At 48.4% G+C, this 11,971-nt stretch overlaps 1 protein-coding gene across 2 annotated transcripts; it reads right to left on the bottom strand.

Moving 5' to 3' along the window:
- Nucleotides 1-118: 118 nt before the first annotated feature.
- septin4b (septin 4b) lies at nucleotides 119-11,192 on the bottom strand. Of its 2 annotated transcripts, none has more exons than XM_061827804.1 (11): nucleotides 11,082-11,192; nucleotides 9,613-9,709; nucleotides 9,437-9,523; nucleotides 7,859-7,982; nucleotides 7,629-7,763; nucleotides 7,138-7,255; nucleotides 6,963-7,064; nucleotides 6,137-6,233; nucleotides 5,880-6,042; nucleotides 4,370-4,475; nucleotides 119-1,419 (listed from the first exon to the last, which is right to left on the bottom strand). In XM_061827804.1, exons 1-11 carry the CDS (start codon nucleotides 11,175-11,177, stop codon nucleotides 1,351-1,353), a joined length of 1,194 nt encoding a protein of 397 aa, XP_061683788.1. In that variant the 5' UTR covers nucleotides 11,178-11,192; the 3' UTR covers nucleotides 119-1,350. The 2 variants fall into 2 exon arrangements, 1 of the variants encoding a protein (XP_061683788.1); XR_009796119.1 differs by having other exon boundaries at nucleotides 1,385-1,419; nucleotides 5,880-5,977.
- Between the last annotated feature and the right edge of the window lie 779 nt (nucleotides 11,193-11,971).

The following is an 11,971-nucleotide window of genomic DNA, read 5'->3' as shown; positions in this document are numbered from 1 at the left end:
TTTGAAAAAAATGAATTTATCCAAATTTTTCAACGCATGATTTCCTGTATACATCTTAAAAATGTAATAAAATGGTACTCAAGTCAGCTTTTGTCACATGAACGCATACACAGACCTGTGAAGTTAGAATTGTGATTTTATTAGCAGAATTATTTTCCTGCCATCCATCCAATTTATAACACACTCAAAAGTATAAAATAAACATTACAACCAAAAAACTAAAAAGCTGACTGTTGAATTACAAATGAGGTTTTGTAATCACGTTTAGATAATCAAAAATGTTAGCTCCAAAAATATTTGCTAAGGAAGATCACTGACTTCGAATGGGTGTTATTCATCTTTACAGCGCACCTAAAATTGTTTATTACAAAAAAAAAAAAAAATAAAGTCCATCGCCGTTCTCATGTTTAACCGTACTGAGTTCAACTTTTCTTTCAATGTCCATAAATAACATCGCATTCATAACTTTGACAACAAACGCAAAGAAACAGCGCCAACTTGGTGCGGCTCCGACAAGCGCGAGCGACCGTCGACTCGTTGTAAACTAATTAACGCGTTTGGCCTTTCAACTCTTGACAAGGAGGTACAAAAAGTATTTTTGATCCGGTGGAATTAAAAAAAAAAAAAAAAAAAAAAAAGATGCGGCAGTTAGTTTTTCTGATATGTTGATGCATCTCAATAAATTTGAAACTCATTTTTAGTACCTTCAATTCATGAAGTTCAACTTAAATTCATTCCACAAATCATTTTGATTAGCCTAAATTCAAGACATCCAATCACATAAGCAAAATTTAACAGAAATTAGTTATGGGCTGTCTGCTCACCTTTTCAAATAATCTCCCGAAAAAAAAAAAAATTATTGAGATGGGCCTGCAAACGGTACCACGAACACAACATGGCGGCATTTTCAACGTGAAATCAAATCAAACAATCTTCATTCAAAATTTGCAGTTTCGACATCAGTGTCGCGAAATAATTGTCGAGAGAACATCTGACAAAAAAAAATTGTGGGTGTCGTACATATTAAAAAAAAAATACTTTATACAGTCATGTTGACCTATAGTGAAAAATAAAAAATGAAAAAAAATTAACCCGCACCATGAAGAAAAACATGACCTGAAAGTAACATTTGACAAATTCAAGAGAATTTCGGCTTTTTTTTTTGGGGGGGGGGGGTCGAGCGTCTCTCATTGTCGTCTTCAATCCTATTTACAGAGCGGAGCTTTTCTTACCTTGTCCTGTCGTGTCCTTGTCGTGATGGGCGCCGATGAGGTTGATGAGGTCATAGGTCAAAGGGACGGGACGGGAAGGTGAGGTGAAAGTTCAACAAAGGGCCACACGTGCGCTGTGTCAGTAGTCGTCCCGCTTGGTGCGCATTTGGTCCTGAATCCTCTGCAGCATCTCCTGCATGCGCCGCAACTGACGGGGGAAAACAAACACGGCAATTACGCACTGCGGTCGTCACGGCGAGCCTTTTCCTTTTCCAAACAACAACAACAACACCAGGCCGCCGCCTTTCAAATCACGTGACCTCATTCGCCCGCGGCGCACCGACATGTCGACTCGTTTCGAGGGTGTCAAACTCATTTTTGTGGCCGGGCCACATTGTCGCTATGGTTTCCCCTCTGAGGGACGTTTTGGCTCTGAAAGCGACAAAAACTTTTGCCTTATCGTCATATTTACACGTGAAATTTATAGAATGTTTTTTTCCAACTATTGTTGATTGTTTGCCAGCACAAAAATGCTTGCAATATCTCAACGTCGTCATTTATGATGTGACAATTTGAAATTTTGGTGCAGATTTGAACAAAATACACATGATTTGCCTCCGCCGGCCACATAAAAAAAAAAAAAAAATCATACGGCGGGCCGGATCTGGCCCCCAGGCCTCGCGTTTGAAACCTGCGCCATAGAAAGTCTACAACAACGCAAACAAAAGAAAAAGCAACGACGTGGAAACGAGACTCGGCGTCACCTGATGGCGGAAACAGGATTCATGTGGATAACGCGAGACGAAAAAAAAAAAAAAATCTACTCTGATTGACGACAGCATTTGGAATAAATGCGGTGAACGTCCACCAAGTGGACGTTGGCGGTTGACGCGTCTTTTCGAGCAATGGTTTTTTTTTTTCTTCCTCGGCAGGTCGAGTTTAAAGTCGCGCCGCACAACACTGAGGTCAAGCAACGTCATAAAGGGAGAAGAGGCAGAGAAGGGCGGATGCCTGCTCTTCGTATTCCTTTTGTGCAGTTGTTTGAAGGTTTCTAATTCTTGTGACATTTATGCAATTTCCGTGAGCGTTTTGCAATAATAATTATTGCTTGACATATTTTGGTGTCCAAACATGTTTATACAGCGTTAGGTTCACAGTTCCGAGTTTGATGGTGGCCCCGCCTGTGTGGCTTTTCTCCGGGTGGGCACTCACTCCGGTTTCCTCCCGCATGGCAAAAACATGAGACACTGAATTGCCCCGAGGTGTGATTGTGAGTCTCTACGTGCCCTGCGATTGGCTGGCGACCAGTTCGGGGCGTACCCCGCCTCCTGGCCGTCGACAGGTTAGTTGGGATTAGGCACTCCCTGCGACGCTCGTGAGGATAAGCGGCAAAGAAAATGGACGGCTGGACATACGTTTACTATTTTGTTTCATGCGTCAATTTTACTGAAAAGGTCAAACAGGAGGAGCCAATAAACAGCTTGAGGCAAGCATTCTTCGAATCTTATTTGGAAAACTGCGCGAGCAAATTTTTCAGGTTTTTTTTTTTTTTTTTTTGGGGGGGGGGGGGGACCATGCGCCACTTAAGTAACGGGCCGAGAGGATCACATTTGTTTACGCTCGTCCGCAGTGAAGAACTTGCACTGAATCGATCGATACGGTAGCGGAGCTCATTAAGCCGTGTTCGGACTGCACTTTATCTCCGCGCTCATCAGTTTTCCGTGCCGCTTATCCTCACTAGGATCGAGGGTGCGCTGGAGCCTATCCCAGCTGACTCCGGGCGGGAGGCGGGGTCCACCCTCAACTGGCCACCGGCCAATCGTAGGGCACATAAACAAGCGTTTGAACTCACATTCGCACCTTTAGAGTCTTCAAATAAGCTAGCGTGTGATTTATGGAAGGAAAACTACGCAGGCGTGGTGAGAACATGCCGGATTTCAACCCGGGCCGCCGGAACTGTGAGGAAGATACGTTAAGCGTCTCTTTCTGCGGTTAGTCACGGCGAAATAATAATTGTCAGGTTTCCCCTTTTCCAAGCCAAACTCAGATGACGAAGGCGAAAGCGCCAAACAAATGCAGGACGGCGCATCCGTGTTGGGTTTTGCTCGGCAGCGGCATCCGCACGGCACGTGCGTCAATGGACATTGGATGTGGAAGTCGTCAATGAGTGCCAGCAGCATTTGAAATTGAAACGTAATCACATTTTCAATAGTTGCTATAATTGGCGGTCTAAAATTCACCCAAGCGAACAGCCGGCCAATCGCAGTTGCGCTTTCTTCGTCACGTGACCCCGCCTGGTGGCACAGACGGGGAATTTTCGACAGCCAATTGAATTGTTAGCATTGAAAAGTGACACTGAAGCACACCTATTGAATATGTGATCATTTTACATCTTAAATTCAAATCCTGGTGGCACATATTTACTTCCATACTTTGACACTCTTTAGCACTCAGTGCTTTTCACACACAACTATCATCACATTAAAAATGTTTAGAACGTAATCAATATGATTAAAAAAAAAAAAAAAAAAATCTTACCTTGTTGACACAAACTATTTATACGAGACTTGCTTACATTCATATTTGGCTTCTGAAAATCGGAGTGGGACGTGAGATGCGTGAGCAGGCGCACGACGACGCCAAAATGTTGCCCGTTTTCTCGCGGCGGCGAGGACAATGAAACGCACGCACGACGATGACACGACCAGTTAGAATCAACAAGATCGTAGTGAGCCAGTGACAAAATGAAAAAGTGATGACATGACCCAGAAGAAGAGAGAAAACGACACGAGTGGGAGCATAAACGGTGAGAAAGTTGGAAGAAAAAAAAAAGGAGAGTAAAGACAACACCAGTGACAAAGCGGCCAATGAGAAATGGACCAATCACCACACAATGCAACCAATCACAAGATAAATAAAGTCGGATTGTCATTTATAACAATCGGGAGAGAAGAAGAAAGTAAAAGTAGTTGTAGATTAAAAAAAAAAAAAATACAGAAAAGTGAGAGATTGCGGCCCAGGACGCAAAAAAGCCTTGTTTGTGGGCACACTTAAAGGGCCTCGTCCTGCAGATGCGAGCGGGCCTCCTCCTCCTCCTCCTGCGGCTCGCGATCGCCCGGAAGGTAACGCGACTCCGTTTGAGGCTGGCCGGGCCGTACCTCCTCGTCTTTCTCCCGGATCAGCTTCTCCGTCTGGCTGTCGGCGGCGGCGTCGTCGCTGACGGCGGGGATGGGGAAGTCGGTGCCGCTCTCCCTGGTCAGCTTACTACACACAAACGTTTACACGTCAGCGTCCGAAACGCGCCATCGCGTCGGCTCACGTGCTCGATACGCTCCTCCCAAAAGATCACAGGGGAACTTAAATATGACAAATCTTAGTTCCACATGTTCAGTGTCGCCGGGAAAAAGGTTGAAAGCTGTCAGTCGCTTTCTTCTCGCTTTTGTCCTCGCTACGGGAATAACGACGCCGAAGATTCCTCACAGCGGAGCAAAATTTTGCTGGCCGAGCCTCAATCAAGTCCGCGAACGCGCCGTGAGAAGTTGAGGACGAGCGCTCGAAACGGGTCCCGAGGCCTTTTTAACCCGGATTAAAACAATGAGAATGGACCTTTCCGACTCGGTCAATAATAGCCAATCAGATAGCTGCTCTGTCTTGACACGCCCCTCTCGCCATATTGTCCCACAAGCAAAGCTGATTGCCAGTAGCGTGCGCTTGGAAAAGTTAACGCTACGAAGGAAATGGTCCTCAGATGCGCCTGCTAGCTTACAAGGGGCCCGCCCGCTTGATTCATTTCCCAAAGCCGGTTGACCGAGTGTCGACGATGGATTAACGCTAGCGGAAGAGCGCACGTACAACTAAACGTGGACAATATCAACAAACACGAGGCTTGTTTGTTCGAGGGTAAGTGAGGGAGAAGTAACTTCTCTGACTTTGAATTATTATCAGTGCAGGAGAACAACTTTCACTTTGTTAGCGTACCACTGACCTGCCGAACGAAGTGTGTCGTGTTTTACGCCGAAAAGTCGATTTAGGGATCGGTAAAAGCGCCACGTCGTGCAAGAGAAATGTCGCTTTGTATCACATCGGACTTTGAAGACAAAGCACCGGGTTCCATTATGAATTCAACCACTCCCTTCTAAAGACTACAACGATATTACTGGTGAGCTTTCCAAGTAAAAAGTACTCACACGCAGAGTACGATTCCACAATTTGATCCTGTTGGATTTCAAAACGAAGTCTGTGAGGTGTCAAACTTTTTTCGTTTTGCTGTAACTCTGACATTGCGTCCCGCCGCGTCCAAAATCTTCATTCCGTGTACATATTCTCGCGTAAAAATAGTTGAGACCTCTCGGTAGAACTCTCTTGGACAAGTCTGACGCATTTTATCGCAATATTATCTGGAATAGGCGACAGAGGATCCAGTTCAAACCTGTTCTGTTCAGTCGCCATTTTGGAAGATTGTGGGGAATGGCAACTGTTGCTAGGGGGGGGGGCGGAGCTTAAGATCCATTGCTGTCAATTAGTGGTCATGGGGCGTTTGGGGGCCCCCGGAAATCTTACGGCAAAAGATAAATATCAGCACGCGACCGAAAGAATAAATGACGACGACGCGAGTGTGAAGAATCGCCCGCGTTAAAGTTTGACCGCAAATATGTCGGCGATTCCTACTTCCGGTTGCGCTCCTTCACCACCATGCGGGTCATGCTCTGGATGCAGTGGGCTCGGTAGTTCTCGTAGTGGGTCTCCCGGGTCACGTCCTTCAGGTCCTGCATGTGAGTCCGAACCAGCATGTTCCTCAACTTCACAAAGTCACAGTGCGCGCCGTTCTCGACTGCCGAAGAAGCCGTGCGAAGACGAACGAGAGGTTTTAGGCCGCCGCTGCCGCCGCCTCCGATGGTTCAAAGAGAGGTCGGGGTGTTCCTCACCTTCTACAATCCCCCAAGGGTACAGACGACCCCGCACCCGCTTTCCTTTGGCTTCCACCACTGTGTTGCTGCCGATGACGGCGAACGGAATGCTTTCCTGTTTGGGACAAGCGGCATCATTCAGCCGTTAGTGTGCTTCCGGAAAGACGTCACAGTATGATGCTGTGCGGCTCCCCCTGGCGGTACGACGAAGAAACTACAATTCAGCAGTGTTGCACTTTTGACTGCATTTGCATTTACTCTTTTATAAACCGTGAGTTTTGAATTTTGCTTGGGTTTTTTTTTTGGGTGGAGGGGGATTCAAAAGAGGACAAAAGCGATGGGACATTCAGCCAAACTGTCCACAAAAACCGAGTCATCAATCCCAGACCGAGACATGGACAAGAACACACCTTTTATGAATCTGTCCGTGCTAAAAAAATTTCTATAGAAATTCTACAGAAATCTATGGAATTCTATCGAACTTTGGCCGTGATTTCCTATAGAATTTCCACAGAACAATAGAATTTCTGCAGGATTTGGGTCCTAAAGTTCTTTTTTTTTTTTTTTTTTAAGCAAGGTGTCCAGGCAATAGAAGGTCTTCCTCCCCCGTTTCTGCCTCCGCACATTTTTGGAGAGACTGCCGGAAAAAGACGACGGATTAGGATGCGCTCGAGGAGGAGGAGGAGGAGGAGGAGGAGGAGGAAGGCTGCCTCACGATTGCTAAATCAAGAGCAGCTTGACCCTCGTTTTGTTTTATTTCAGTCATCATCAACGCGGCGCCACTGTACGATCGTTGCATCGCCGCTCGCATCATCGTCATCGGAACGTTGAGCCGGACTCGCACCTTCAGCTCGTGGTCCTGCTGCTTGAAGTCGTCGTCCTCGTCAGAGTCGCAGTCGGGGAACTGGTAGATCTTAATGCCGTAGAGCTCGATCTCCTCTCTGATCTGCAGGAGACGAGACGAGAAATGCTCAGAAACCAAAAAGGACAAAAGACCGGCCGGGAGGGAAACACGGCACCTTCATTTTCTTCTTCTTGACCTCGCCCGGGGTGAGCGTGTCCGCTTTGGCCAACACCGGGACGATGTTGACCTTCTCGTGCAGGGCTTTCATGAATTCCACATCCAGCGGCCGAAGGCTGCCGAGAGACACGACGACAGCGGCGTGAACCAAGTCCGAGCGAGTGGGGACGATTCGCTCTCGCTCGCCGCCATCAGCGCCAAATGTTGCGCAGCCGCCGCGGCTTTGAGAAGCCTGGAAAGCGGCGATGCTTTGCGAGCGAGCGAGCTCGCGTGGAACGGCGTTGACCCCAAAGGGGGAGGGGCCGACAACATCTCGCCGCATTTCTTATTTAAGAGTCGGAAAGTGAAAGAAGTGCAGCCCAAACGGAAGCCGAGACTTCGTTCGGAATGGACGTCAGTCAGCCGGTGGTTGTGAGCGCGGACAAATGGGTCAACCGTGATCGTGGGGGGCGGGGGCGGGGGCGGGGGCGTGGCGTAGCTTCACCCTACCCGTGCCCGAAGGGGGAGATGAAGTAGACGCAGCAGTGCACGCGGTTGTCCTGGATGTTTTTGCGATTGAGGCCGCTCTCATCCCTGAAGTACTGCTCAAACTGCTGGTCGATGTAGTCGGCCACCGGCTTCCAGCTGGGGGGGGGGGGACACGTGCTGCGTGTGAGGGGACGCCAAGTACACAAACCCCCCCCCCCCCCCCCCAAAAAAAACATCCGTGTGCGCTTTACCATTCTGCGTTGTTGACGGCGTCGCCAAAGCCCGGAGTGTCCACGATGGTCAGCTTCAGTTTGACGCCTTTCTCTTCTATGTCCACGGTGTGCTTGGTGATTTCGACCGTTTGCGTGATTCGCTCTACAAGATGGCGGCACAAAGTCCATCACCACCAAAAAGCGCAAATTCTCTCTCGATTTTCTCACAATCCCCCTTCGACTGCTACCCACTCGGCTTCACATGCCGTTATTAGCGATCGCCCCGAAAAACAAGGCCGTACCGTTTACCGCACGGTTTGTCGTGCTATTCCACGATAAAGACGACTTCAGCTCGCTCGTTTTTTTTTTTTTTTAGAGAAAATTGACATTCCGGTACAGCGACGCCTCGTTTCTCGACCACAATCCGTTCCAGAAAACGCTTCGAGAAGTGATTTGTTCGAAAACCGAATCGATGTTCGCAATCGCAATGAACGGAAAAAAAGAAATAATCATGAATATGATTTCACCCGACAGTTGAGCTTTGGCGGAGGTCGTCGGCGCGACGCTGAGTTGACGTTCTCAAGATATCACATCAAAGTATTGGATACGCCCTTTTCATAGTCCCAGCAGTGGGAGTGCGTAAAATGGAAAAATATCTGGTGTGCAGTAATATACATAGGTCAGGCTGTAGAAAATGTTTTGAAAGGTTTTTTTTTCTGGTCTCATGTATTTGTACTACAAAGATTTTGCATGATTTACAGTAAATATGTAATTGAAAATAATAGTTGGAATGTGGATCAACAATACTCTGCGTGGAGTTGGGGTAGAAACCAGCAATACTATACAGTGATGCCTCGGTTCTCCACCACAACCTGTTCCAGAAAACGGTTCGAGAAGTGATTTGTTCAAAAACCGAATCGATGTTTCCCATTACAATGAATGCAAAAAGAAATAATGCGTTCCAAGTCTAAAAAATGAGGCTTTTTAAAGCATTTTTTTTAGCTTTTCCTGATGATAAACTGCATAGTAGAAATACATGTATTGTTTAATACTTTATATCGTGAAATAATTTCAGAAATATTTATTTTTCGCTTCAAATGTATGCTTTAGTAGTAGAGTACGCTCGAGCTAGGAGCGCATCGCCGTATCTGTAGCGACTCGACCCCCGGCCTTGCAAACTTTTTTTTTTTTTTTATTAACAAAAGTGCAGAATAACTAAACAAGCAACTTTCCTACCGCGCGTTATGTCATTTTCATTTTTGTTCGGGAGGGGGGGGGGGGGGGCCTTCGAATTGCCAATAACATAGCGCGTCGTGGGTGGGTCAGCTGCTTGCGCCGCGCAGCATTATGTTATTCCCGTTTTTCTTTCGGCGGCATGGGAATTCACAACAAAGTGGGTCAGCCGGTCAGGCCGCGCGCAATATGTCATTTACGGGTTTTGTGGGGGGCGTTCGAGTACCGAATTTTGTTCGAAAACCAATTTGTCCGAAAACGGGGACGTTCGAGAACCGAGGTTTCACTGCACTTTGTCATCGTGACGTGTGGAGTGCGTCTCCTTCTCCTGAAGTACGTACAGGGGTGTCTCGTTCCCGTCCGACGGTGCTGTGCGGCGCTCACCTTCGGCATTGAGCAGCTTGCGGTCTTTGTAGAGATCTGTCAGGAAAAGACTGTTGACCAGGGTGGATTTTCCAAGGCCAGACTCGCCTGCGAGAAGCCAGGCAAGGTGAAACATTGAGTTTGGTGTGGGCTCGAGGTCAAAGGTCGCTCCTTGATGAGTTCATTCGAGGCTTTACCTGCCACCATCAGTGTGAAGTCAAATCCTTTCTTGACTGATTTGCGGTGCACCTGGTTGGGGAGTGTCGCAAAACCGACGTATTCCTTGTCCTGATCCTGAGGGAAAAAAAAATAAAAAGATGATGGAAAAAAAAAAAAAAAGGATATTACATAGAGAGACGTGCGCGCTGAAATGGGTTGACCCATTAAAAGATCATCTAGGCGCTGTGAATAAATCAACGCAAGCTCAGCAGTACCAGAAGCACAAAGCAGCCGTCACTTCCTGTCCCAGCAGAACAAAAATAACAAACATCATCTCAAAACTAACTACACACAAACGTTTGTGCAGCCCTTCACGTTACCTCGGTATTGCTGTAAGGGTCAAAACGGGCCCACGGGCTTTTGGGCCTGGAGGGGCTGACCGGGAAGGGCAAGTCAAACTCCACGCTCAGAGGCAAGGTGGGCTCTGAACCTGAACCCGAATCCGAACGGGCCCCGACGGCCGCAGGGGGGCGCAAGCGGGACGGGCTGCGAGGGCGGTCTCGGCCCTCGGCTTCCCCGTCGGGATCGGAAGCCTCCCGGTCGTCGAGTCGGGGCTGCGGACCGCCACCGCCGTCGCGCCCGAGGCCGTCACCTTCGACGTGACGGCGAGGCTCTTGCATAATGTTCTCCACCTCGGAGTCGTCGGAGTGGCTCCAATGCTAAACGTGTCGGATGCGGGTGGGGGGGGGGCACAAAGAGGGCCAAGGTGGTGGGAGACGCCAAGTGACGACATTAACTTGGTGGCGGTGCCCAAAGAACAAGCGCCGCTTCGTTAGTTTAGTCGGTCAAATAGAGAAAGTCATTTTACAGAGATGCACGGCACGCGACAAAAACTTATACCTCGGTATAATTTGGATGAAAGCTTCCAGCAACCACAACAAGTCCAAATTTACCAGTCGTCCAAACCAGAATATGACACGTGAACAAAAACAACGAAAATGATTTTTCATGTCCAAACTCGGTGAAAAGTATTTTCTGGTGGACGAGGATCCAGTTACCAAATTCTGAGGGCTCGCTGGCACGAAGGGTCCGTGAGAGAACCTTTGAAGCCATTTCATCTCATTTCATTTTCACTTTTATGATCTTGCCGTGTCAGTTTTATGAAGATTGCCAGAATGATTCTCAGCAGAGTGCGGGCGGGTTCTGCCGAGGCAAAACAATCGTAAAACGACGACGACGACATGGTGGGCAGTACCGTCCCAGCCAAAACAAACCCGAACCCTAAAAATATACCCCATTTGTATCCGATTTGAACAAAAACTGAACGGCTTCGTCTTTGGCTCACTTACAAGCCGCTTAAGGCCCGAGTGGAAATCGCTTCATGTGACTTTTTGCCACCTTGCTTGAAGAACTAACGAACGAACGGTGGCGATAATGAACACTCAACGCCCCCGACGGGTCTTGTACACCGGCGGCGCGAGTGACGAGCCAGGAAGCGAGCGGGTACCTGGTCGGCGGGTCGGTCCCCGCTGGGATTCGGGGGGACGGGACAGCAGTCGCGCTCGTCAGATGAAGACGGAAATTCGTGGTCGCTGTCCTCCATTGCGAGTCGGGCCTGAAGCGATCCCTGCAATCTCCACCCCGAAGGGAGAAAGCAGGGCGGTGGGGTGGGGGGCATATTTGAGTGGGGAAGGGAAACGTCGGGACCACCGGGGTCGGAGAACCAGAGTGAGAGGAAGGTGCGACAAGTGAAATCGTCAAATCAAAGCAAAATGTCCAGCGTTCTGGTTTCTATTCAAGCCACTGAAAGATGCAGCAAAATATAAAAACCGGACCGAACAATTGACAAAATCCTCCTTGCGATGCGTTAACTTGTCTTTAAAATTTCCCCAAGCAGTCGTCGTTATCGGCAGCTTTGGGGCGCGACGTCATCGCCGCTCGCACTCTTTACGAAATGCGTTGACCTGCTTTTGATCAAAGCTCAGCGATCGATCCGGCAACACGTTCCGTTTTGTGGCCTACATACAGAGACACGGAGACGTTCGCTCCGGAACCTTTTGGAGCTCCAAAATGAAACAACTGGATGCCGCTTTGAGCTTGATGCCCAAACTCTCCGAGCGGTCCAAAGAGTCACAGAACCAGAACTTCAATGTGGCCTTCTGCAAATTCAGCAAAGCAGAAAAAGGGAACAATCAAAGTTGAATCCGTCGGGCTTACCCTTTGTGCGCAAAATTCTGATGCGGGGAGTGGGGGGGGGAGGAGGGTTCGGGTTAGGGTTGTCACCCGAGGTTCTGAAGGACTCGGAGAGCTTGAAAAGTTCCGTTCGGCCGCTCTCCAGAAACCTCCTCTCAGGGCCTCTCCGGCAGGAAACAGGAAACGGAGGCACGAGCCCCGCAA

Source organism: Syngnathoides biaculeatus, chromosome 8 (genome assembly GCF_019802595.1).
Source record: "Syngnathoides biaculeatus isolate LvHL_M chromosome 8, ASM1980259v1, whole genome shotgun sequence".
Classification (NCBI taxonomy): Eukaryota; Metazoa; Chordata; class Actinopteri; order Syngnathiformes; family Syngnathidae; genus Syngnathoides; species Syngnathoides biaculeatus.
The sequence above is the reverse complement of the archived record's forward strand: the minus strand, read 5'-3'. Positions and strand labels throughout refer to the sequence as shown.